Source organism: Colius striatus, chromosome 25 (genome assembly GCF_028858725.1).
Source record: "Colius striatus isolate bColStr4 chromosome 25, bColStr4.1.hap1, whole genome shotgun sequence".
NCBI lineage: Eukaryota > Metazoa > Chordata > Aves > Coliiformes > Coliidae > Colius > Colius striatus.
The window spans coordinates 4935915-4963556 of record NC_084783.1 but is presented as its reverse complement, the minus strand read 5'-3'; the positions used below and the strand labels follow the sequence as shown (position 1 = coordinate 4963556).

Here is a 27642-nt window from a genome sequence, read left to right as displayed (position 1 = left end):
CCGCCGAAACGTCACCGGCGCCAGCGCGTCGCTTCCCGGGGCGGAACCGCCGGAACGGGCCGCGCGTCACTTCCGCCGCTCCCGCCCCGCCCCGGCCCGCACGCACCGCGGCCCCGCCAGGCTCCCCCCGCCCCGCCCCGCACGCACCGCGGCCCCGGCCCCGCGGCCTCTCCCCGTCCCGTCCCGCACGCACCGCGGCCCCGGCCCCACGCCCCCGCCGGCCTCTCCCCGTCCCGTCCCGCACGCACCGCGGCCCCGGCCCCACCGGCCTCTCCCGCCCCGCCCCGCACGCACCGCGGCCCCGGCCCCACGCCCCCGCCAGCCTCTCCCCGTCCCGCACGCACCGCGGCCCCGGCCCCACGCCCCCGCCGGCCTCTCCCGCCCCGCCCCGCACGCACCGCGGCCCCGGCCCCACGCCCCCGCCAGCCTCTCCCCGTCCCGTCCGCACCGCGGCCCCGGCCCCACGCCCCCGCCGGGCTCCCCCCGCGTCCGCCGAGGCCCGCAGCTTGGGCTCCCCGCGGTTGCGGGGGGAGTTGGGGCGAGGCCGGAGCCCGCCCCGGCGCTGCTGCCTCACGCTGCTTAGGTCGAGGCGCAGAGGCAGCCGCGGGGTGAAAGTGCCGCAGGGGGGAGCAGGGAGGAGCAGGGGGCACGGTGCGGCAGGAGCGCGCTGCCAAGGCGAGGGCGGCAGCACGGCAGCAGCCTCGAGAAAGCAAAAGGGCCGTGGGCACTGGGACTGAGCAAAGGTCGCGTACCCCAAAGCAACGAGACAGCTGGTCCGCGTCTGCAAAACCAGCTCAAGGCATACTAATGCTGGCTGAAGGAAGGATGGTGAGTACCTGCCACGCAGGAGGGGGCTCGGGAGCCTGTTTCATCCATGCACTTTGTCAAAAGACATTTCTGCACCATTAATGTACCTGTGAAACGTGCCCTTTAGGTAATGGAGACTCCCAAAAGCTTTGCAGATGAGCCGTTTCATGTCATCTATTGACAAGAAAGAGGTGGCAGCACAGCAATGTCAGCTTTTACAAGAACAAAGCTTTGTAAGGCAGGTAGGAGAGGGCAGGGGCAGAGAAACTGAGTTCATGCAAAAATGAGAGTACACAGCAGGTAACGCACACGGCAAAACTTCATTGGAACTTGTTTACAAAATCGACAGAAAAAGATATCACCTTGTAAACTTATTCACAGTTGTTGGAGAGCTCACAGAACTGGTTATACTAGCATGCTGAAAGAAAGATTGTCAAGCTGCTTCTCACTCTGGATGACATCCAGGTCAGCTGACCCTTAGAGCAGAAACAAACTGGGTATGGAACACGATTTAAAGCTTGCACTGTCAGGGGGTTTCCCTCGGGATCCCGTGCCCCTGGGAGAGGGCTGGCTCCAGTACCTGGGGATCGCTCAGGCAGATGCCACTTGCTGCCAAGAGCTGGGTGTCACTGGAAAGCAGTGACAGACTTGGGCTGTCACCTCATCAGAAATGGAAGCAGTGGAGGAAAAGGTGGGTTTTATAAAGTATCATTTAATGCTTTTGTCATTTCCAGACACTTGCCCTATCCTCAAAGGCCTCAGAAGAGCACAGACCCTGTTCCTAAGTGAGATCATTCAGGGACAGAGGGAGGGGGGTGGTGGGAGATCAGATGCACGGTATTTTTCACATACACCAAACCCAAGCATTTTCCAACATGAGCAGCTTTTCAGCCCTCTACCATCAAATCCACCTTTCTGAAGTGCAAGAACATAGCAGCTTTCCCCAACTCCAACTCCCGCTGCTTGACCTCCTCAACCGCAGGAGGACACAACAGAAACAAACTCCAGCACTTTTTTTCTGGGTTCACTCTCAGACCTCAGGTTTCAGAAATGGAAGCAGAACAGACATCAGGCTTTGAGATTCGAGACACCCACACATGCCGTTACGAGTCAGATCACAAAAGCAGTAGCTTTGAACAAGAATGACTTAAAAAGAGAAACCAAACCTTATCATTCCAGGGAATGAACCAACTGAACGTACACCTGGCGAGGAACACCTCTGTAAAATCATCTGAGAGCCCGACTCTGCTCTTGCAGGCAGGAGAACTCCGGCCAAGGCTCTTCTCCGTGGAGCAGAGATCGGCACAAACGAGTTAACACCAGTCAATCCAGAAAGATTTTTGGTATAGCAGCAGCTCCCCTTTTCCCTGGGCAGGAACCCAGCACTGAGGCCTGCAGAAAACACCTAGTCCCAAATGTTACAGCAATTACAGTCAATCGAAATCCTGAAGCTTTCTGTGCTGAACCAGGCTGCAGAAAACACTTTAACAATTAATATAGTACAAAGTTACCGAGGAGGAAAACAAAAGATGAACCAACGCTGTGTTTCAGGCTCTGAGGTACAGGAATGATCAGTCTCCAGACCCTGGATGCAACCAGAGCTAAAAACAAATAACAGAAATCCAACCTGTGTGATTGAACACCAGTACAGTGGAAGACATCTCGTGTATCATCCCTAAGAGCCGGCTGCTCCCAGCACCGTGGGGTGCCGTGGGCTCCTCCGCCCCGCTCCGACGGCTGCTCGCGGCGCCGCTCGCTCCAGCTGCTCTGAACCCAACAAACGTGGGAACCAACAACCACTCTCAAGTATTAAAATCATTCACAAACTGGTTTGTGCAAATTTTTCTTTATTTCCACATTTATATCACAATGTGTCCACTTAAAGGACCAAATAGCAAAGTTGCTCCCTTCTGCGTCCCGAGGACACAGAAGTCTAGTTACTGTACATTCACTAAGGCTCTTTGTTTTTGCAAATTGCGTTTATGATGGATATCCATAAGGCAAACAATATCTAAAGGAATGGTAACAAGTATATTTCCAGCATACAAACAGGCTTCCTTTTTCCCTCTCACAGTACAGTTACAACTTGTAGCACCCTCATTACATTTAGATTCTAGAAAAGGTGATTTTTTCTGTTTTGTTTTTTTGTTTGGTTTTTTTGTTGTGTTTTTGTGGTTTTTTTCTCCTAGAAGTTTGCAGGAAGGGAAAAGGAGGGAAAAAAAAATATTTGGCTGGTGGTGGTGGTGGGATCAAAAATATCGTCAAACATCTAGTTTTTGCAGCATTTCTCAGAGACTGGATTTAAACTGAAACCAGACTAAAATATGTGGATGCCTATGGAATGTTGAGCTGAAGCTGGTGGCCCAGCCTGCAGTGCAACACCTGCTGTTTCAAACCCAATCTCCGGACCACGTGACTTAAAAAAAAAAAGAGAGAAACAGAACAAAACAAACTCAAAACACAATCATGTTCAGAGATGTGATACAGATAGAACTACAGTTTTTGCACATTGTCTCTCGAACATCTCACTGCCAAATAAAAACCCAAATCAAGTCAAATAAATAGATGCATATTTTGTTAAGGTAACTTCCACATGTTTTCTGTACCTGCCTGTAATAAGATTCCGGCATTCAGAAAGTGCTGGAAATCCTCTTCTCTTCTTGGGGACTAACACTTTTTTATAGCTGGCTGGCTATAGAGTTTTGAACTCAATCTCTCAACCTTCGTATGCCTTCCTTTGCAATTGTTAGTAAACTGGTAGCAGCATTTCACAAAAGGAGAATTTAAAGGAAAGAGCTGTGAAGAACCAGCTCCCTCACACCCTCTGCTCGTTGGGCCTGGCTGTGCAGGACAGGAGGCTCTCTCCATCGTTAAGTGGCATGGTGTCTGCCCTCTTTGCTAACTGCAGACGGGAAAGCATTTTTAGCCAAACTGTACTCAGTCTAGGCAGACGTAAGGCAGGATGTTCAATCTACCATCATCCCCGTGTGGATCTAAAGATATGCACTGTGTCCAATCATACCAGTTACCCTGTGTGTCATAACAACCGTTCACGCCTGGCCAGTTATGTTCACATATTCTGTTGAGGTCATCACTCGTGACCTCTCTTGTGACCCCAGGCAAGTCTGTAGGTTTGCTGTTAGGAGCTAGAACGTGAGTCTTTCTAGCCTCTTTTCTAGTGCTTTCCTCCTGCTTTAAATATTCAGACATGAAGTAGTGAGCTCCTGGAGTCTGTACTCCTGATGAAGACAGCAAGCTACTCTGTCTGTTTAAGTAGGACTGAATGATTTCATTTCTGGATAACTCTTTCCAGTTCGTTTGTTCAAAAGGGCTTTGCAGGTTGGGTTTTTGCTCCTGCTTTTCCGTTTCTGTCCTGTGCTGTTCAGTAAGTGCAGGGATTTCCACCTGCAAAGGATCTTTCTGTGTTAAAGGTTTTATCTGTCCTGTCATGGGATCAAAAGTGAGTTTTCTCTCTTTTAACCTCACAGGTTTCACACCCCCTTCTGTCACGTGCCCATCCAAGTTGACTGTATAGTCTCTGGGTCGGTACCTTTTCTTCCTTTTGCTGTCAGAACCCGAAGCAGCATCATCGCTGTCCATTTTTGAAGCGTCCTGTGAGAAGCCCACGTGCGGCGTGAGAGCCTCCGCGGGGTGGGCGCTGGTTTTGCAGCCGGGAGACGGGTGCTGCTGGAGCGGCCCCGCGGGGTGCCTGTGCTGGGCTTCCGAGGGGACCTGCTGCTCCTGCCAGTGCTGAGATACCTCAGTTACCGGCTGCTGAGAGAACTCCAGTCTTTTTGCTGGCATCGGAGGTGTCGACGGTTGCATCAGGGATGGTGGTGGCGATGGCACCTGTGCAGTGTCTAGGAACTGAGACCTTTGAGATGGACTAGGCATTGAATCCTTTGGTGAGTACGTCGTATGCTGCCGAGCAAAAGTGTCATGCCGAACGTTTCTAGGGCTAAACGAGGAACAGCGAGGACTCTTAGGTTGGTGCGGTCCTGTGGCTTCTTCCGATTTATCATGCTGCTGAAGCACTGCAGTCTTTAATAACAAGGAAGTGCTTGAAGGTTTTACAAGTCCTGGAGAACTGGTGTGAGGTTTTACAGCATTTACTGGGATCTTATTGTGTTTATCGTTTTCACTGAGTTCTGTTCGGCTGCTTTCAGGCCCTGCGTGTAGATTTACGTCTACAGGACTAGGAAAATTTTCAGGACTACCTCCAATTCCATTGGTTGGAGGGGGTGAAGAGTTTTGTAATACTTCATGACTAGCTTTGGAGACTTTTGGGGGAGGAGGGCCCTGAGGCCCATCCCTGTGTTCACCTTTCCTTTTCCGATTGCCCAGTTTCTCCGCTTTTGGTGAATTTAGTTTCTGGATATCATTCCTGCTTTTCAATTCGCTGATTGGCTTTGATCCAGCCACAGCAGGAAGTTGTGTTTCTGGTTTGCAGTTGTGAGCACCCCCATTTGCTGAGCCGGGTGGGTTTGGCAACCCTCTTGGCACCGGGTCGTTCTGGGTCACAGGTTCTATCAACTTTTGCCAATTCCGCAACAATTTCTTGGCACGTTTGGCAAGCTCCTCATTGGATGTCTTCTTCCTCACCTCATTGATAAGCCTCCCAAGTCTTGTCTCCTATAAAGAAAGAAAAGTTCTTTTACAAAGAGGCATCATTCTGAACAGGATTCTTGAGGTACATTTCTGCTTTGTGCTGCTTACCCTACGAAATACCCAGTGAAAAACCACCAAAGACTTAAATGCTGAATTAATCCTTTTGGAAAGGCTGGTCCAGTGCTCTGCCATGCAACATGAAACCAACTGTAGCTTGGTCACCCTGTCTGTACTCCCCAGCTAAAGCACCAGAGCTATTGGCTGTTAAAAACATCAGAAAGGAATTCTTTAATTGGCAAGAATCTTGAAAGCAAAGGTCCAAGTGCAAATTCAAGAGGAAATGTAGCACCTGAGGCAGGAAAAGTGCTCATTTATCACAATGACAGTGTAAGATCCACAGAAAAAGAGGCAAGAGAAGGAATTCTAGACAAGGGGTAACGGAAAAAAGCTGAACACAAAGAAGTTCCATTTAAACATAAGGAAGAATTATGTCAGTGCTGAGGTGAGGGAGCCCTGGCCCAGGCTGCCCAGGGAAGGTGTGGAGGCTCCTTCTGTGGAGCTCTTCAAAACCCACCTGGACACGTTCCTGTGTGACCTGATCTAGGTGGGAGCTGCTTCTGCAGGGGGTTGGACTGGATGAGCTCTAAAGCTGTCTTCCAACCCCCACCATTCTGTGATTCTCTTGTAACACATTGACAATAAACCCCTCCATTTCAAAAACCCAACTAGTCAGGGTGCAACTTCACATCCTACCTTCTGCCTCCATCTCTCCTCTCCCTTCATCCCCCAGTATCTTGAAAACATATGAAAGACCTATTTAAACAAACAAGCATTCCTGGGGTGTCCCAAAGTGGTTTCAGAAGCAGAAATTAAGTGTTTGACTCTTCTCAAAGCACATTTGAAAACAACAAGTCAGATTACTTAAGAAAAGCACTTTGAAGGAAAACATAGACCAGACTGTAAAATAAATGTGCAACAGGTTGTGAGACATATGTTGAAATACAGCTGGAGTTATAATTAAGCAACAGTTACAAGCAAATAACACCAATAATTTCAATATAAAGATTGAAAGAAAAAAGGTTTCTTGTTTAGCCATAAAAAGCTCTTTGGGTGCGTTTGTACAAGTGGCCAGTGAGGCTGCAGCCACCATCCCACCTGATACTTCAGCTTTTAATACACCTGATCTCACCAACCAGATCAGGCTCTGAAATCTGCTTACCTGAATTTAAGATTAATATAGACACAGAGTAACTAGATGCCTGTTTCAGATTCCTTGGTGATTTGTCACCAAACAGCACTTCACGGAGCAGAGCTACGCTGCTGAATGCAAGAGCACTGGTCAGTGCCAGTGACGATTCACCCAGTGCCCTGCACAGAGAGGAGCTGCACTGCACAGAATACTGATCTGAACCCAGACAGAATCACTCTGTTTGCATCGAGATGTCAGAAGCAGCATGAGAGGGACAAAAGAGTGTCTTAATTGTGAGTTCTTTGTGATTAATCTATTGTTTCAAGGAAGGTCCTTATGGAAATTAGATAGGCAGAAAAAGTCCTTTTATATACACAAACCACAAGGAATGTTTAGAGTGACATACCTCAAGTGCCTCTTTGGTAATGGGATATTTCTCCAGGCTGGAGATGACTTCCAGCACTGCCACCATGTTATGGATCTGCAACAAGGAAGACAAAGTCACTTCATGTTTCATGTACAGGGCTTAGTTATCAAAATGTAATTTCCACTTTGTAGTTGCTGGAAGCATTAATCACAAAATCACTATCACACTGTGTGGCTTTAGGGAGCTGGCTGATCAAAGAGCAGGGACAAGGAGACTTTACTGATCCAGTTGGAAACTACAGGAGCTGTAACACACACACACACATCCCTATGTAAAGCTAAAGGAAACAGTGGCCATAAAAACAGTGTGACTTATTAGCCAAGTGCTGAGACTCCTAGCCAAGGTATTAGTTAATCCTCCTAGAGTCAAAGTGGAAACACAAGCACCACGTGGACTGAGAGCAGCTACAAGCCAAAATCACATCTTGCATTTCTTCCTTTAGGCACTTGCTTTAGATTTACACAAGTCACCGTTCTACAGTTCTGTATGAAGCCAAGAGCCTGAACACGGCAGTAACAACAAACTCCTCCGAGTTCCAAGGCTGAGAGGAAGCAAAAGCTGTGCCCAGTAGGTGTCCTCAGCCCATCGCCCGGCGGACACGGACCAGGCAGGGACAGCCCTGCTGCTCAACACCCACCTCAAACCTCCGCATTCATTCCTCGGGTTTGTGTCTTGAGATGCAAGATGGTGAGGAAGAGCTGCAGAGATTCACGAACAAAGCACATCAGAGATTTTCTGACGGGCCTCACCGTGACGCTTCTGCCTGCAGGAGTAAGCTCCACACAAAGGCAGTTGCCAAAATCTGTAGATGCTAAGCACAAGTCTGATTGTAACAATGACTCTGAGAAAGCCCAGACTACACAGGGAGCTGTATTTCCATCCCCTGATGTTAGCAGAACCGAAAGCTGAAATTTCTAATTCACTTTTTGTAGGTAGATGTAAAAGATAAGCAAAGGAAAACTTGAATCAGACTCTCATTTATTGCTTAACTGCATCTGTGACTCAACTGGCTGTGAACTGCATCTGAGAGAAAACTCTCAGCAAGAACCTCTGCAGGGATCCCACATTATCCTAAAGCCTTATCTGGAGCACAATCAAGTAGCTCTCCCCTCCCAGACACACTGTGTTTTCTTAAAAAGGCTGGAATTTGATCAGAATTAGCTTTTGAGTCAATTGTATCCCTCTATTAAGATACAACAGGAGAATCAGGAGCAGAAGTGTGTTCCTTTCAGAAGACTCTTGTGCACAGACAATGTTTTTTTCACCTCAACAGGAATCCTTAATGTCAGAGATAATTTGGATGAAGCTGTCAGCAATGAAACACTTTGATAAAAGTAAATCTAAAAACTGGGCAAACTCATTTTTGAAGTCTATACAGGCTTTGAACCATTGACATGCTTACAGGTTGTGAAACCAACTTCAGGCCAAAGATGAATTAGCTTGTCTCGGTTCTTTCTCTACCAAGCTACAATGCCTCAAGCCCTACCATCCAGTCAGGTCTGGTAAACCCCCACTTACGCTTTAAAGTGGCAACAGCATGTACTCTGATGCATTTTAGTTCTCACTATGTCAGTGTGCTTTCTTCCACACTGTGATCCTTGCACCGTCCTCAGTGCCTAGGAAGGATGATTTAGCACCACAGTTAATGCAACGTGTTAACACCAGGGTTTGGGGGTTCTTTTCAGTTTCTAGAAGCAGAGAACAGCTAATGCTCAGCTCTGGGAGTTTCCAGACAAATATTTTTGGACTCGCAAAACACGATCCTCTCCTTCCTGACACACATTCCAGGTTATGTGCAGGCCAGGGTGCAAGAGGCACACACCAACAATTGGTACAATTATTTTTGCAGTTACTGGTAATCCCCAAATATTCATTACCTAAATGACAAACTGATGGCAAAAGAGGAGCATCAGTCTATCAGAAGGTCAAGGTGGGGAAAGCGATAGGGTCATGAGTATACACACCTACAGAAAGATCAGCTCCTCAGGGAATTCCCAGTAACAGCTTTGCTTTGGTTCAGTGAATGTACAGCAATAGTACAAAAGCAAGCAGAGAAGTCGACCCACCTTGGAAGATCAAACAGGTCTTTCTGTCTTTCCTACAGATACAAATACATACAAATGTATGGGTGGATGTCCCCAAATGCTAAATCACCTACCCAGGGACCAGGCCTACACCAAGACTGAGAGACTGTTACTCCACTCTCTCCTTTGAGGAGCACGTGGTGTCAATTAAAGCCAGCAAGAGCTACCACACACCACTGAGTCTGGGCTGATCACAACTTCTGGTAAAACAAAACACACCCATTTTAGATTCTTCAGATGCTTGTAACCAATTGATACCATGCTGTCACGCTGAAGCAATGGGTGCAAGGAGCTCAAAGGCTCAGACTCGAGATCAGCTGCAAGAAGCTCCTCTCATTTTTCCCTTCTTTTTGACCTGCAAGGAGGTGAGGTTCTTAGTTTCCATACAATGTTCAGGCGGGTTCTACAACTTCTCCACCCTTCCCCAACCCTTTTGTGTAGTTTTCTTGAAATGCTTCATGCAAACTGCCCTGAAGGGAAGCTTACAATAAAAACCATGCTCGACTCTTTCAAAATAATACAGACTGTGACATTTCTTGTGCTGTAGTTCAACTCTATGATGAAAACAAGATGACTTCTCCCAGATGCCTCAAGTATCACCTATTTAATGCGAGGACACCTATTTTGGTAACAGCAGCACACCAGTATCTTCACCTTGAACCATCTGTTACTGGCTGCATAAAACCAATATCATCACACAACTGACACGAGACCGAAGTTACAAAACCCGCCAGACATCATCCTACTTTATGCAGCACCAGAAACGATCATTTATTAATGCAAGCTGCTGTTAAAAATGCTTATTGGCTACAGAGCAGATAGGCCAAGGAACACAGAGCAGAGTGAGACAAAGGAGTTTGGCAACCTTGCTCTTAGACTCTGGTTAAGAGCACAACTGCGTAAGTCAGCATCTTGAGAACTTGTGCATCACTTCAGCTTCTGTTTGCCTTTGTCTGCTTACACTGCAACCCCTTACTACCACTCCAAAATGAGGAAGCAACCCCAGGACCTCAGATTTAGTAGCTCTCAGACAAGGGCTAAGAAAATTTATACAGCACTTCAAATGATCCCATGCTGTTGCCATGTTGTGAAGATGGCCTGGCACACAGACCACTTCACTCAAAAGTTTACTGCAGAACATCTGCTCTGAGTCATCTATGATAATCCTTTCCAGCAAACCCCAATGACAGTCACAGAAAACAAATCTTATTTATTCCATGCAAGTCTCCTTAAATCATTCATACTCCAGAGCTTACTACTGGTATCTGAGATCTTTTCCAAGTTAAGCACTAAATGTTTTTACTACAGCCTGAGGCAGGATCATGGGTTTCTGATCTCTCTGGAAAAGATCAAGCGGCTTCATTCCCCCTTTTTAACTGCCATCTTCATTCTATTTCAGCTTTTATAAATTGAAGCAATTCAGTAACTAACATCAGGGTAAGTGTTATGCAGCAGTTTAAAAGGATACAGTGTCTGTTCCCTGACACCTCCAAGTCTACTCCCTCCTTGCCAGGAGTTGAAAACAACAGCCAACTTGGCATCCACAGCTATCTCTGTATCCACACACAGAGATACCTGTATGAGAGCTGGGGCTGCAGAAGGACCAGGACTATCGAGCCGCTGGAACAGGGTTTACGTTGGACCAGCACACTCAAATGTTACACTTGGATTCTCTTCATCGACAGATAAGATACAAACCACAAAATGAACACCGGTGGAATCTTTCTTTCTTCCTCAGGACTGCCTTGACCCCCAGGGCAACCTGCAGCTCACTCCACTGCTGCCCGAGAAACAAATGTCACAGCAACATTCAACTGCAGTGCTTTGAATAAAGCCATTTGTTTGGTGCCTTCTTTTTAATGTTTCACTGGGATGTTTCTAAAGATCTTTGCATGCAAGAGTAGACTGTGACAGAGGACAAACCAGAACTGAGTTTGCGAGAATAATGTTGCCAAGACAGTTACACAGGCCCCGAGCAGGAGGAGAAGAAGCTGTTTTAACATGAAAATCTGAGATTTAGGCTCATAGTGACAAAATATCTTGCAGTGAAACTGCTAATACAGATTCCTGTCCTATGGGACTCTGTCTAGAAAGGCGCTTTTTAATCATTTGCATGAAGTTCACATAACAGCACGAAAAGGCATCTGCTCACACAGTATCATCATCACCCATATGGGTCACATTAGTACCTTTGAAAGTTTCTGAAGGGTATTTAAACTTGGCCTGGAGTCCCCAGTCCCTCAAACTTTTCTAAAACACAAGTGTAAGTGATCCTGAAATCACAGGCGAAAATAATAACCTAATCCCCTTACAAGCCTTCTGAAGCAGATTATAAAGATGTATTGGAAGACACTGGCTTTGAGAGCAGCTATTTGCCATCACACATCAACCCACTTCCTCAGAATATGCTACAAATACTTTTCCTACTTTCAAAGATAGTACTTTTGTAACATTTCCCCACCTGTAGTATCAAAGCATTTGTACACAAGCAAGCAGAGACTCTCCTTGAAAGGCCAAACAGGTCTTTCCATCTTTCCTACAGATACAAATCCAGATCTCTGTTGTCCAGCTGGTGCTTTCTGTGGGCAATCCATGTAAGACGTGCAGAATGGTCTCTGCAGATGTTCACGGGAGCATTAGCACCATTTTTCACTGTCTTCTCCCTGCTCCTATGGACAGCAGCATTTCACTGGGTAGTTGTAAAACTTGTCATAGATCTATGGGCCATGTCTATCCTTAAGCAGCAAAGGATAACATTCAGGAAAAGCCCAGGTTCAAGGTCAACACTGTTGAAATTGCCAAGGGAGGCAGAAGCACTTCGAAACAAGACAGAGCAACAAGCACCATGAGCAACCTCATCTCCTCACATTTCTTTTGCCCAAAGCAGTGCAGTGATTACCTGCAGCTAAGCACCAATTCTTATCCCAGTCTAGGGTCATTGACCATCACCAGATCTTGCCCCCAGTACTGCCTTTGCATAAAAGCCACCTCCTTGAATAATAATCTGAAACATGAAATAATAAGAAGGGAAACTTGCCATTCATAGCAGGCTTTACTTAAATGCAGCAATGGATATACAGTAGTATAGTGTTTATTTAGCACTTAATACAGGAGACCTTAGATACCAGACACTAACAATATAGACCATGAAAAGTAAACTATAATGCCTTTTTTTTTTTCCTAAGGTACAGACCAAACACACAAGTTTAGAATTCAGGTTACAACCTGCTGGTATTTAGTTCAGTTCCCTTGCAACTGATCTATTAACAGTTTCCCCTACCCCCAATGTGACATGGTGCTGTCTAAAGATAGGGTACATGAGACATTATTCACAGAAATGACATTACCACTTTGTTCATAGTGATCAAACTGTTTGAAAGTCAGTTTTCTAAGTGGAGTTGAACTATTCACCAGGGCACAAGAGAGATTTTTGAAGGTGGAGGTGAGCTTTCTAAAGAAGACCTTTAAACATGAAGGAATCAATGATTTGGGTTGAAAGCCATCCACTGATATTATCTTCTATGAAATTCATTTGGAGTCCATGATCAGAAATTCAAGCTGCAAAACAACAGGTAGAAGAAAATGCCTCTTAACTACTGAGAACAGTCAAAAAAAAAGTGGCTGGACCCAGGAAGCACTTATCCTTACCTCCAGACTGAACATTTCCACATCTAAGAGTCAAAAGACTCTGCATCTTTTATTTGTGTTTGGCCTTAATTTAATGATAAATTAACATCACTCAGATACCTCAAACAGTTCACTTCAGTGTGGCAACAGTTCATCTCTCTGTTACCTTTTGTCAGCAGGTACACATGTAAGCAAGGTGTGGAGAGACTAGAACAGCCAAGAGATAAAGAGGAGTTTGCCACAGTTGGCCCCGGCAGTCACAAGCAGCCTCCAGACACAATCCACAGCAGCTGGTAAGTGCCATCAATGCCAGCTCTTCTCCACATGCTACACTACAAAGAAGACATCTAACCATGGCAGAGGCCCTTGACACAGTTGGGCAAGGCAAGGGAAACCACCCAATTGAAGGAGGATCCATTGGTGGCATCATTTAGAAGGCAAGATGTAAGAGGTAGTAAAATACAGCTTATGGAGGTGAAATGCACAACCAGTTCACAGAACAGCAGAGGCACACTGAGGGAAGAGGTTTTGAAGGCAAACAGAAAACAGCACAACACTTCTTCATTCATATTTAGTTGCCAATAACTGGAAGACATTCTTGTTACTACAGAGGAACAGTTACCTGCTAGCATCAACATTCACTAAACAACATGCACAATATCAGAACTGCACCTCTAGTGCCTGTCCCTCAGTCCTACATAAAACGAAGACTAAGTGCAATATGAACCCCCAACATCTTCTTCCATCTCACACAAAACAACCCCAACCAAACCACCACTCAACAAAGTGGGAAAAACCTTTTGGGGGAACATATTCATTAGCCTGGTTTTAAAAGCCCAGTAGATGAATGTTGGTTACATTAAATACTATTACAACAGAAAGAGATGCACAGCACGAATTGAAGGTAAGGGAACAGAGTAAGACCCAAGGTGGGTACTGTGCACCACAAAGCCAGGCACTCCCTGCCATAGCAGGGCAGAACACTCAATCCTCTCTGCCATAGCATACTGCAAAGCAAGGTAATTTTAGGCTTCAACAACATGCTGATAAGAAATGGTACAGGAATCAAATCCATCTGGAATTACATGTTCATCTCAAGGCACCGCAGTTCAAGAAGAACGTATACAAAGAGGAGTTCAGAGGAAAGCAGTGATAAGAGGGCTTGAAAACATGGTTAAGGAGAAGTTTAAGTACTCAATTCACACAGTATTAAAAAAATAGGGAGGTGACACACAAAGCTTGAAATAAGCCTTTCTATGCATTATTAGCCACAATAAAGAAAATGGTGATCAACTGTTCTCATGCTCACTGGTCTCATCTGCAACAAGACAAATACTGATTACATACTAAGAATAACCAGAGAGCTACCAATGCACTCCAATAAGCTGTCAAATAGTTTCCATAGGCACTACAGAGGTTTAAGAACAGATTAGACAAGTCTGGAAAGAGTTGTTTTATATAGGTGATGCTACTTCATTGAAAGTGCTTCCTAAGTCCTTCCCAGCCATGTGGCCATTCACACCTGGAGAACAGATACTGAACAGCAAGTGACAGAAACACACAAACACTCACATCTATCTAGTCCAAACTAGAATGAAAATAGAAACTCAAAAGTCACAGACACATGTCCAGGTAATTATACAAAGCAATTTCCAAATGCATCCTGGGATGCATCAAGAAGAGTGTGGGCAGCAGGTCAAGGGAGGTTCTTCTCCCTCTCTACTCTGCACTGGGGAGGCCTCATCTGGAGTCCTGTGTCCACTTCTGGGCTCCTCAGCTCAAGAGGGACAGAGAAGTGCTGGAGAGAGTCCAGCACAGGGCCACCAAGATGATCAGGGGGCTGGAACATCTTGCATATGAGGAAAGGCTGCGGGACCTGGGGCTGTTTAGTCTGGAGGAGACTGAGGGGAGATCTTATTAACATTTATAAATATCTAACGGGTGGGTGTCAGAAGGTTGGGACATCCCTTTTTTCTATAGTAGCCAGCAACAGGACAAGGGGTGATGGGATGAAGCTGGAACGCAAAAGTTCCACTTAAACACAAGAAAAAACTGTTTCGGTGTTTCAGTGAGGGAGCCCTGGCCCAGGCTGCCCAGAGGGGTTGTGGAGGCTCCTTCTTTGCAGGTCTTCAAGACCCACCTGGACATGTTCCTATGTGACCTGATCTAGGTGAACCTGCTTCTGCAGTGGGGTTGAACTGGATGATCTCTAAAGGTCCCTTCCAACCCCATCATTCTGTGATTCTATGAGTTTTCTAAGTCCTCGATAACACAAATTCAAGACGTGAGCACTCCCTGTCCCACCACACAGGACACGCTCACCACGCAGGGCCACGAGTGAACAGGACCCTAGAAGAAACACCCAAGGCTATCTCAGCCTTCAGAGGCAGCTCATCACCACCCAGGCTCTGTAAATCACTTCATATCACCATTTCAGCCACTTCATGCTTACCCCTCTACACCCCAACACATTTCTGAAACAGCGTGGTCCTGCCAAAACACCACCAATAACCACAGAAATCATTAGGTTGACCCAACCCTGTACATTTATTGCCTTCTGGTATAAATAGCAGCCATCACACTGATGGCTGCAGTGTTTAACATGCAGTGGCACAAGGTAGCATGTCTTACAAAATGAGACTTGGCAAGTGTTGAGCTGAACAACTAAAGAGCACAAAATAACATGTCCCTCTTTCAAGATGTAGCATTCACCATAGAATATTTCAGCACAGTAAGTTACACTCACAGAACACATCACAAGCCTTAAAAACCCCCAATCTCTACACTGGGCCCAGAGATATCCAACCATGGTGCAATTTTGTTGAGAACAATTTCTCCTCTTCTTCCACCTGTACAGCAACTTTAACCAGATGAATCTGGGTAGTTTCTCTTTATTATAAGCCACGAACCAAAGTCCAAAATTATTGCTAGAAAAAATTAGCCATAACATGAGGTTGCTGTCCAATCAATGTCACGGGAACAACTAGTTCTGCTTCAACAAGAGAGAAACACAGCTGTGTTAGCCAGATGGTGGTTGGTCTCTTCCCCCCAGTAATGAATGAAAGAGGAAATGGCCCCAGGTTGCACCAGGGGAGGTTTAGATGGGAGATGACAAAGAATTTTTGCACCAAAAAGGTTGTTAAGCATCAGAATGGGCTGCCCAGGGATGTGATGGAGTCCCCATCCCTGCAGGTATTTAAAAGATGCATAGATGAGGTGCTGAGGGCCAAGGGTTAGTTTAGTGATGGGCTTGGCTGTGTGAGGTGAGTGGCTGGACCTGATCTTAAAAGGTCTTTTCCAAGCAAAATGATTCTATGATGATTATTCAAGGCAGAGTACAACAAAATACACAGAAAACTCAGCCTTAAAATTTGCCCCTTCTGATCTTTCATCTACACTAAGAAGAGATGCACTCATGCAACCAGAAGCCAGCACCTTGACTGCAGTAACTCAGGGAAGTGAAAAGCCAACACTGAGAGCTCACACACAACAGGCAGGAGCCACGAGCTGGTTGCTCCCACCACAGCAGCTCCCCGCTGCACCTGAATGTGCTGTTACCTACTGTTACAAAGCCTGATCGTGAGAGCAGACACCCAACTAAGGTTATGAGAATGACCTTTCAAGGTATCACCTGGATAGAATCATTCTGCAATCACCTGCTTAATCTTAGTGCACTCCAGGAAAGTAGTGGAGGCTATGCAACATTCATTGAAGGACTCAACGAGAATGGCTTCAAAGGGTTGAGAGCTTTCTGAAGCTTCTAAACTATTAACACAGAGCTGTTTATATCTGAATGCAACAGAAAAGCCCTACTAATGTCACATCTCCCCATACTGATGTACTTTTAAATGCAGCAGGCCAACTTTTTTCAAAATGCTAAGGAGGCTTCTCAGATGATTCCTTGAATATCGAAGGAGGTGAAGGTAAGAGCCTGCTGAATACACTGCAGTGTGGAATTTATTAACTCACCACACGCTGGCATGGCTGCCCAGGAGAACTTAAACATGGCACATTTGTGTTAAAAAACCAAGAAAAATAAGTCTTAGAAATTAGGAAAGTTTGAAATACCAAGCTTAGAGAGAAGTCACTGTAGCCTTTCAACAGCAGTTAAGAGAATTTCCATCAGCACATACCAGAAAGAAGTTTTATGGGTACACACACATCCACACGAAAAACAGATCAATAAATTTACCTATCTCCTAGAATTATTGCTCACCAAACTCTATATCAAAATGTCACTGCCAGTCACTCACTTCCAAACATCTCCTTTCTCTGAGATTGTGCAGGTCCCTGGGAAAATACAAGTTATCAGGAAAGCAGGGAACCCTGATAATTAGTTGAGAATGCTCAGCCATTCCAGCCAGTGCCACAATCCTCAGCAGCCACTTGGAAACAAAATGATTCTTCTATTTTGGGCTGAAAATAAATAATTAAATGTCTGGGGGCCTCCCTTCCCACCCCCGCCCCCCCCCAGAGAAAGCACAGCACCTTTCATCTCAGGGATTACAAACTGGAGAAACACTTTAAAACCAGCTCCACTCCAGAGCCAATTGCCCGATGTGGTCACCACAATACAAAAGAACCCAGTACCCCATCAGCATTTCATTTGTATTCAAGCACAGAACACTCAGGAAGCTGCAACCTGGTGTCAGTTATTTTTAACCTAGTAGTAGTAGTTGATGATTTCCACGTAAGAAAATGCTTAAGCCCCTTGGCAGCCCAGTGAACAAAATACTGTACAAGTCAAACCCCAATATGTGGAAACGTGCTCCTATGTTGAAAGGCTGAAACTCTTACCCGTGTGACAACAGAGACCAAGCTTTCAGGATGCAGTCCGAGCTGCAGGCACCCCACCTTTGCAAATACATTTGAAACATCACCTCTTGCATCTCCTCTTCCATCTCACTACACTCAAGTCTTCAAGAATCAACCGTATTTTCTCCAGGGATAAACTGTAATACTGAGGTGTACATTTTTCTGTCTCTTTCAGGATGGTAACTTACACACACACATAAAAATTGCATTTTGCTTTCCATGCAATGGATTGATAGAGCACAGGGAATGTTACATCCTGACCACAGCACCCAGCTCCAAGAGCTTGGCTGAAGCGACAGCTCAGCTCACAGAGGCTCAGCGCTGGTTGTAGATGTGCTGGAAGTCTGTTTGCTGCAGACAAGTGATGAATGTGCATCACTACCCCGTGGAAAAAAAGGCTCCTCTACTGTTTTACACCCTTTAAAAAACCAAATCCATATAGACCTGTGGTATAATCTGATACTCTGAAGCTGATTCTGGATGAATACAGTATGTGAGAAGGCAGCTCCACAATAGTGCTGGCTGTTCCTCCCAGACAAGGCTTCCACCTCTGCACAATCATCTTCACAGCACAAAGTTGCAAAATACACACAGTTTAATATGTTACTGACTACTACAGACTTGGGCACAGGATTCTTCTCCTCCCCAACTACTATGTTAGGAAAGCACTTTGTTCAGTAAACCAGAACTAATTACATTTTTACTCCCAGTGATTCCTCAATACAAATTTATACCACTGACTGTTTGGACATGCTGAAAATGGTATACTTTGATATTAACAATCACACTGAGGCATGCACCACTGCCCCATGAAAGCCACGCTCCAGAAAACACTCACAGGCTCTCAAGTTTAGCAGATTGCACCTCAAATTAAAGCAATTTGCTGGCACTTAAATATTGTTCCAAACCCTGAAGCATGAATTAGCTGGAGAAAGAAAAATTTAGCCACAATTAAACCTACATTTATCCTGAACTGGGATGTACTCACCTGTACTTCAAATAATTCTTCAAAGACCAAGTGTGTAAGTGGGGCCACAGCACACCATGTTATGCAGAGCAAAGAGAGTTCAGCTGAAGTTATCATCGAGCACAAAATGGGTGAGACAAGATAGCAGAAAACCATTATCAGCCAAGACAGACATGGGGGTGGGGAGGTTACTTATAAGAATTACACTGACATCATTTTCAACACCAAATCTAATGTACTGGAGTAACTATGCCTTAAAAGAAATGCTTCTTAATTAACATCACATTTCTGCAGCAGGCAGAAGAGAGTCTTTCCTTCCCCATCCTGAAACTTTTGAGATTCCTGAGAAAACTCTACTTGTCAACTGCAGCAGCTCCTTGAAGAAGTTGGAAGAAGAAAAAGCTTCAGTTGCTTTGAAACTACTTTGATCAGGAGCCAAAGGTGCCAGAATGACAGCTGCTATTGTGTCATGACCATACCAAAACCCTGAAGAGAGGCAAAAGCCCACACCTCATGCACTCCTAAACTGGGCTCAAGCTCAACTTATTGTACAAACCCTAACAAGCAACAATTTGTAATTTCTACCCTAGGTGCAGGAGTTAAACACAGGCTAAGCACAAGGTCTTCATATTTTCTATGACACAGATTGGGTCTCTCCCCCCTTGGAAGCCTTTGACAGCAAATATTTTCCCTCCTACATATGCCAGTGTCAGGCTGCAGTGCTGCAGCAACAGAAGCCAATCCAGCTCACCCCACACCAGTTCCAGCCCTCCCAGTATCCTGTGCTGGGCTGCCTCAGCTCCCTGCTTTCTAGGGTTGTGTACCAACATGCACTGAAATGGCTTAACACAGGGTCCCCAGGTGCCCCAGCAGCCACAGGAACCCTGATGCCACAAGTCAGAGCAATGTCAGAAACTGCAGTCTCAGGTTCTCTGCTGTCTGGGAAGTTGATTTTAGCACATCTCTTCAGGAAGGATGTGCAACTTAACCAGCAGCTATTCCACACTCTGGTTCGTGGCAACTGTCAGTAACCATTCCTGACTTTTATTCTACCTGCAAAAAAGTTGGTTCTTCCATTCAGTAAGCAGCTTCATGGTTACATCAAGAAAAATCTGTTGCATCAGCTTTTTTTGCCTCCCAGGGTTTTCTCCCTCTAGCCTCTGTGACTCTCAGTGTCTATTTCTCACCAAAGGCCCACGATACAGTGTGTGCAGATAGCTACCCGTGGCAAAGTTTTTCTCACTTAAATTTGAAAGATCCATTTAGGCCTTTGCCTAAACAAGCTGACAACCTGAGGGGTGTCTGCCTGGAGGCTGCTGCTCTGCAACAGCCTGAGCTCATACCATGTCACAGCATCTCTCCTCACCACATGTGCTCTCCCAACTACTGCTTTGTGGCAAAGCTGCCACCTCCCTGAGCCCAGGAGGAGCCAGGGCAAGGGAAGATGCCCCAAACGAGACCCTCCTTCAGGTAGGGTTTGGCCAGGTGAGTTCCCTGGCTGGCTCAGCACAAGGGAGGGGACAGGAATGTGCAGCTGGAGGTGGGGAAGTGGATGGGGATCACAGCAGCTCTCCCACCAGCTGTGGCTTCACTGGCAGTTTCAGCTGGTATAAGCACATGAGTTTAAGCCAAGTCAACTCAGGTGTTGATTATCAGGAGCATCAGCTACACAGCCTTTAGTGTAAGGTGGCTTAGTCTTGAGTTGTAAAGCTCATTTATCAGTTACTACTCAGAAGCATCCTCCTGGCTACCCATGAAGAAGTTTCCCAGCATTCATCCCAGGAACACCTACCAAGCCCCTGCATTACTGCATCACAAATGCAGGCAATAATTCCAGACATCTCAACCACACATAACTGACCACCAAGCCTCTCCAAGGGAAATCTGACCATAAGGCACTCCCTCTCATCTACGACAACACAGATAGGTGTGGTTTTCTTTTACAGGTAGCATCTCTTTCCTATGAAGTCCTAAAGCAGCAGAGAAGCACAAGGAATCAAACAGCACTTCACTTTTTGGCTTCTGTACTTATTTACTAACACCCAATTCAGCTGCCACACCTGTGCCAGTACTACCTGTGATGCACCCCAAGTTCTATCAGGTAATCCTGCTACATCAAAAACTATCTGGGGAAAAGGATACATTGCCTTGTCTGTTTTAAAACCTGATCAATTCCCCAGTTCAGTTCCCCACATGATCCTGCAAATAGTTACACTGGCACACATTAAATGGGTGTGTGTAGCAGGAATATGAAGTGAGTGTCATTTAAATTGTCGCTGCTGCTGAAACAAACACTGAAATTACAGCTTAAGAGCAAATGACTGTCATCATCACTGCAGCCTGTGGAGTTTCAAGGAATTAACAATAGAAAGGCAATTTGGCATTTCCCTTGCTTTGGCCCCTCAACCCAAACTCCCTGCTACTTGTGTTTGCTCAGATTTTGTCACAGCAGCATCAAATTTTATACTAGTCTCACTACTGTGCAAGGGAAAAGGTTTTAACCTCCCATTAAAAGAACTCTCAAGACATCACAGGCACCATTGTCACCAAAAAGAAACTGTCCAGGACCATGCAAACTTGGACTAATTAAATTCAGTATCCATGCAAGCATCATAGGCATTGTTGGAATATACAGCCACTAAGCAAGAAAAGCTTTGTGGGGAATAAATGGACAGGAAAGCTGCAAAGCGAGGCCAAGAAACCAACTATGTCACCACTCTCAAAAGGGCCAATCCAAGTGTATCCAGCTGTTTGTAACACATAGCACCAAAAAAAAAGCAGTTGTTCTTGTTAAAGGTTATTTAAAATTATGAAGAAACTGAACACAACGGGACCAACTACATCAGGCCCCAAACTTTTATCTGGAACCCAAATCTGACACAGCAACACCACTTCAGACTGTGCACAATGGGATATCTCACAAGCAGCCACGTGTTTCACCACACACCTGAAACACAATCTGCTGCCTTGATGCACAAGACACGATACTACTCGAAACAAGATGAGCTACAATAAGGAAATAAACAAAGGCAGTGAGAGGTACGAGAGGTTCCAGTCCTTGCATGCTACAGCATCCTCAAAACATACAAGCTTATTAGGGCCTCACAGGAAAGGGTAAAGCAAAAGCCACCTCTAGTCTACTTTTGCCCACTTGTAACACATCCATACACCCAAAGAAGGCACCAAGAACCTCCCAAAGTGAGCCACTGTCTTCCTCCACTCTCTACATTTATGTTGTTACGCCAGCGTCTTGCACCTTCTGCTCTCCATTTAAACTCAGTTCTAGAAAGCCGAACTGGCTCTGGTGAGAGGCTTTTGTTTCCAGGACTTTGGTAAAGCTATCAATACAGGAGACAGCCACAGAAGCATCTTTAACCGTGCAACTCATGCATGAACTGCAGGATCACCCCAGGCCAATGCACTACTTAACATCTTACAGCACACAGACCAATTTATTAACAATAATTCAGATTGTGGACCTCTCCTGAAGGCCTGAGCAGCAAAGTCAACCGAGATACTGCAGGAATGGCAGCACAATTTACTCATATAACCAAAGCTGGGTTTGCACTGCAGAGAAGTATTAATGGCAAACAATTAACTTATTGTCCAACATTTAAAAATCAGGGAAAAAGTCTACTACATATTCAGCACGAGGAACCATTTAATTGTGAGCACAACTGTAACAGCCAGTTGGAAACGACAGGCTTTCCCACAGAGCAAAAGCTAACAGACCTCATTATTCCTGACATCAGGTAATAAATTCCCTGAAGAGTACAGAGAGCATAATTTAACAAGGCAAAGGTGTTCTGCTCAGTGGAAGAGATGGCTTCTCCACACACTGAGCCCAAAGGGAGAAGCATTGCTTCCAACAGAACCAAGGAGTACCTCCCCTGTAAGACCTCACCCAACTGCTACAGTAAGGGTTTGGACACTTATCTCCAGTTACTCTTTCTACATGGATTTTCCTGCAAGAAAAGTCCCCATCACTGCAGGCATTACCACGGCACTCACACCGTCCTCCAGGACCAGGCCTGGTACATGCACTAACACACCAGTTTTGGAAGGAAATCCACGTTGATACTTCGTGTTTAAGTCATGTGGCAGAAGTAGTTTGCCCATATGTTTCGGGCTGCAGGTTTTTTTGGTGAGGGAAAAAGGCAGAATACACGAAGACACACCACCAGCCATCCCAGGTGGCTTCCAGGATGATGTCATTTTTTAAAAATAGCTTATTTCTTACAGGTCTCCTTTGAAATAGAAGTTACCTGTGGAAATCCCACACTAAGACTGTGAAAGTAAGTTACAAAGATATTCTGCAGCAATTACTGGAAGAGGTCTCAAGTACTAAACACGTGTGCACAATTAAAACATTGCTCCTGAGTCAGCACAGCTTTATGCAGGAGTTATAACAAATGAACAGTCATCACAGACGATTTTTCAAAGCAAGCCAGTTCTGAAAGCTTGGGGAAAAGATTGTTTTGACCAGTTTTACTCAATTCAGGTAAGGAAATTTACCTCTTATTTTACTTCTAATTTAAGGCAGGACCTCAGAGGTAACCAGGGTCTGTACACATCACACATTTACAGCTACAGAGGAATGAATATCCACAATGGAGAGACAGCTTGTATTAGAGAACAGACCAGTGAAGCTCAAATTTACAGCACCCCACAGTAAAGCACTATAAAGAACCATATCCTTCTCCTCACCCTCACAAAAACAGGACTGGTTTTTGGCAGACCTGACAACATCAGTGCAATTGTCACTCTCTCCAGAAACCTGCACGTACCCACACCAACGATTCTATTGAAAGGCCTCAAAGACCAACTGTCTTGGCAAACAAGGAAGTCAATCCCACTAAAGAATACTCTAAGTTTGAACTAACACTTCTTTTAGGAGAAGATTCTAAGAGCCAGAAGAAGGCAGCCAGAGTTTTCGGTGAGTACCTGCAAGTGCAGCAGCTCGCAGCCGCAGTGGCTTCTTCCCACAGGAAGACATCAGGACAGTTTCTTACACCTTTAGTGCCCAAGTGCAACTTGATTCACAATCTCCTGTTAAGCAGGTTCAAATTTTCAGGTTTTCTCCCCTTTGTGAAAGCAGCATGACAAGCAGCTTTACTGATTGTTCACCATGTATTCTGTGTACTTTGGCAAAAAAAGTCTGAGCTCTAAACTTGCACAACCAATCTCAACTACACCACCTCTGCTCTCCTTGAAAGAAAAGGTTAAAATGGAAGACAGCCCCCTGCCTACAGCCATTTCTGAACAATGGGCTGGTTTTTCTGGCACCAGTTATTGCCCTGGATAAGTATCAAGTATGTAGAATTACAGTTTAACATACATTACTCCTAAGCTGATGGGGCTACTGACCTGTGGGAAGCTCAGCAGACCTCCTGGCTGATGCTCCATCCTCCCCTTGCAGACAGTTGCCTGGTTATTTCTGGTGCCCCCACCCCACCTCCATCAAACTACAGGCACGTTGGCAGCAGAATGTAACATTAATGTACGGAGAAAGGGAAAAGGATCCAACACCAAACAGATTTGGTGGCTGCTTAATTCCACACAGCCACAGTGTTCAGAAAGCTACATCAGAACGAGGGTAACCATTGCTGCTGACAGTTTTGAAGGTAAAAGAAGCCCCAGGTCTGTTACAAGGTTATTAAAGCAGGCTGGTGCTCAGACTAACGTCAAGTGAAAAATCTGCTGCCACAGAAAAAGAACTTGAGAGTAAACAAAAGTCATGCAGAGTACTAACTGACATTTCAGCGAGATCCATGTTAAAGTACAACAAACTGAAATAACTTTGGCATTTAAAAGACCACAATTACCACTATAATTCATTACTGTTCCTTGAACAGGTGATACTGCAGCTCGTGACAAATGCATATCACAGGGAATTACTGAAGAAGCTACAGGATCAGGGTGATTACTCTTCAGTTTTCACGACCCTGGCAGGACACCCCAGAGCGTTTCCCAGCAGCAGTGACTTTTTTAGCTACTTTCAGACTTCAGGTCTATTACAAAAAAACAACTTGTTCAGACAGCAGTAGGTAGGACTTTTGAGAGAGCCAAAATACCACTTCACATACCCAGCTTCCTGGAATAAGAACACACAGAGATGAGTTCAGCCTGACGCACCCGTAGCTGGCCCCACAAAGTGCACATGGCCAAGGCAAACCCACCTTTGCATCCTCTGTGGTGAATGTGGATCAAAGATTCAAAAATCTGACAGACTACAGGCTCCTCAGCCTGCTCACAGTAATCAACGTGTAAGTGAAGAACTGTTTTAACGTGCCAAAAAAGCCCTTAAAAGAAGTCAGTGATAGTTTGGGTAACTGCCGCTTAAACGTTAAGGCCACTTGCAGGTAAAATATACGCCGACTTCTGCGCTTACATTAGATCCCAGAAGGAACAGATAAGCTCATTAGCGCACTACAGGGACGGATAACAGCAAAGACTGAGGCTGCTCGGTGCTGGAGCAGCTCTAGAGCCCCGAAATCACCGCCGAGACCTTCCTGGTGTCCCCGGAGCCCCGGGTACCCACGGGCCGGGATGGAGGCGGCCGCAGGGGCCGAGGAACAGGTGGGCGCCCCGGAAGGTCCCGGCGAGCCGCGGCGGAGCCCGGCCCAGAGCCCCCTGCAGGCCGCGCCCGAGCCGCGGCCTGGCGTCGGGAAGCCGCCGGGCCGCACGCCGCATGGCCGGGCAGCGCCGGCCGGGCCCCGGGGGGTGCCGTGCGGCGGCGGGAGACCGTGCGGCGCGGAGGGCGGACGCAGCCCCCTAGGAAGAAGGAAGACATCTCTGGTGCCGGCGGGGGAGGGGACCCCGGCGCCCCGGTTCGGGGAGGGGGCGGCGAGGCGCCGCCGGCAGCAGGACCCCGGGCGGCCAGGGCGCTGGGAAGCTCCCCCACTACCGCCCGCGGCGGAGGCTTCCGGTGCCCGGGGAGGAGCCCGGCCGCAGCCGCGGTCCCGGCGGGAGGCGAGGCGGCGGCGGACGCGCGGGCCCCGGCGGCCCCTCGGACAGCGGCGCGGGACAGGGCGGAGGGAGCGGCGGGGAGGCTGCGGGGGGCCGCGGCGGCGGCCCGCGCCCGGCGTCGCCGCGCTGCCGGTTGCGGGAGCCGCGGGGCCCGGCGGGCCGTACTTACGTTGCTCTGCGGGTCGATGGCCTGCAGCAGCCGGTCCCTGATCTGCTGCGGGGAGGGGGCCGGAGCCGCTGTCATTGCCTGGGCGAAGCGGGGCGACTGCGGCCGGGGCGGGCGGGCGGCGGGGCCAGGCCGGGCCGTGGCGGCGGCTCCTCACTCGCCGGCGGCGGCCTCCTCAGGGAGCCGGAGTCGCATGTTCGCTCCCCGCGAGGGCGGGGGGGAGGCAGCGGCGCTGGGAGCGGGGCGCGGGGGGGTGGACCGCGACGGCGCGAGCGGGCCCGGGCCCGACCGCTCCGCTCGGGGCCAAACTCAACTGTGGGCAGGAGCCAGCCCCGCGCAGGGCACCCTGGGACACGCCCGACGCCGTAACGCACGGCGCGCCCCTGACGCCCCGCCGCGCGCACCGGCGGCTCCGGCGGCGCCTGCGCGCGGCCGCCCGCGGGGGGTGCGCGTGCGCGGCAGCGCGGGGCCGGGACAGCGCGGGGGCAGCGCGGGGCAGCGCGGGGCCGGGACAGCGCGGGGGCAGCGCGGGGATCGGGGCAGCGCGGGGTCGGGGACAGCGCGGGGGAAGCGCGGGGGCAGCGCGGGGTCGGGGGCAGCGCGGGGCTGGGGCAGCGCGGGAGCAGCGCGGGGCCGGGACAGCGCGGGGCCGGGGACAGCGCGGGGAGATCGCCCAGCCCGGCGCGGCCCCCGGACCCGCAACGTGCACCCACCAACACGCGACCCGCCGCTCGCTCGCCCCCCGCCCCCGCAGCTCTGTGCGCGCTCACACGCAGAGCGGCGCCGGCTCCTCGCCTTGGTGATGGCCTGTCTTTCCTGTGCAATACGGGGCCCTCCATGGCTGTGCCGGCTGTCCCACCGTGCCTCAGTAACCGCAGTGAGGTTGTAGCCCTCCATCCGCACCCACATCTCCCGTTCCTGCTGCTCCCCAGGCCGTGTGCGCTGGTGTAGAGGCAACTCAGGGGCTTACTCAAGCACACATTCGCATCCTGGATGGATGCAAGAGGATCCTCCCTGATCTGATACTCCCATCAGAGAACCACAGAGTGATTCTGTGGTTGGAAAGGGCCTCGGAAGCTCATCCAGTGCAGCCCCCCAGCCAGAGCAGCAGCACCTAGAGCAGGGCACACAGGAGCTCATCCAGCTGGGTTTGGGATGTCCCCAGAGAAGGAGCCTCCACAGCCCATCTGGGCAGCCCCTGCCAGTGCTCCCTCACCTCAACAGGGAACAAGTTTGTCCTTGTGTTTCTTTGGAACCTCTTCTGTTGCAGCTTGTGCCCATTGCCCCTTGTCATTGGCCATCACTGAGCACAGCCCGGCTCCAGCCTCCTCACACCCACCCTTGATGGATTTGTAAACATAAGGTCACCCTTCAGTCTCCTCCAAGCTTAAGAGCCCCAGCCCCCTCAGCCTTTCATCACACTCATGCACCATTATGTGCCTGATTTCAGGCTCACAGGAAGGCAACGTGGAAAAAAAAATTACCGTGACCAAACTCACCTCTGCATCACTTTCAGAACATTAGCTGGGGCAATAATGACAAACTCAGAGTTGTTACCTGGAAAGAGTTACAAATATTGACCAAATAGTTCTTTGTAAAGACATGTTCATCTTTTTCCACTTATCCTTGATCCAGAGGACACCACAGGTCAAGCGCCGGGTTTTCAAAAGCTTGTAATACAAACATGCACTTGTTACAAAAGCAGCCCAAGGAAACCCCAACCAAACGTGCAGTGAAAGGCATCCTGTGTCACACTGGGTAAGCCATCAGCCCAGCATTTCAACTTTCCAAGGCATTTAAGAGCAGATCAAAACTTAACTTGTCATCTTTAAAGCACTTGCTTAGGAGCTGAATGACAACAGTGACGTCCACTTCCATCCCTCCCCCTCACACTGCAGGGGAAGACCTGGTTTAATGGAGATAGGGAGAAAATACATGCCAAGAACTATACCAAGCACTGGGTTTTGTTTGGATGCCACAAGA

General features: G+C 47.7%; 1 protein-coding gene and 1 long non-coding RNA gene across 3 annotated transcripts; one reads left to right on the top strand and one right to left on the bottom strand.

Moving 5' to 3' along the window:
• The first annotated feature begins 107 nt into the window (after positions 1-107).
• On the top strand, positions 108-2637 carry LOC133627777 (uncharacterized). The gene is made up of 2 exons (XR_009820386.1): positions 108-828; positions 1987-2637. It is a non-coding gene; the product is annotated as an uncharacterized LOC133627777 (long non-coding RNA).
• Positions 1109-26012, bottom strand: MED26 (mediator complex subunit 26). 2 transcript variants are annotated; one of them, XM_062014850.1, is made up of 3 exons: positions 25663-26012; positions 7011-7085; positions 1109-5439 (listed from the first exon to the last, which is right to left on the bottom strand). In XM_062014850.1, the coding sequence occupies exons 1-3, from the start codon at positions 25735-25737 to the stop codon at positions 3745-3747; spliced, it is 1845 nt and encodes a 614-aa protein (XP_061870834.1). In that variant the 5' UTR covers positions 25738-26012; the 3' UTR covers positions 1109-3744. The 2 variants fall into 2 exon arrangements, with proteins under 2 accessions (XP_061870834.1, XP_061870835.1); XM_062014851.1 differs by lacking the exon at positions 25663-26012 and adding an exon at positions 18546-18628.
• Positions 26013-27642: the final 1630 nt, after the last annotated feature.

Bases quoted from the DNA above. Each gene is read 5' to 3' on its own strand.
- MED26 (XM_062014850.1), bottom strand. From the start codon at position 25,737: ATGACAGCGGCTCCGGCCCCCTCCCCGCAGCAGATCAGGGACCGGCTG. The intron at 7,086-25,662 runs GTAAGTACGGCC...TCCTTGTTGCAG, and splicing joins CCATCGACCCGCAGAGCAAC to ATCCATAACATGGTGGCAGT. The intron at 5,440-7,010 runs GTATGTCACTCT...CTTTCTTTATAG, and splicing joins TTACCAAAGAGGCACTTGAG to GAGACAAGACTTGGGAGGCT.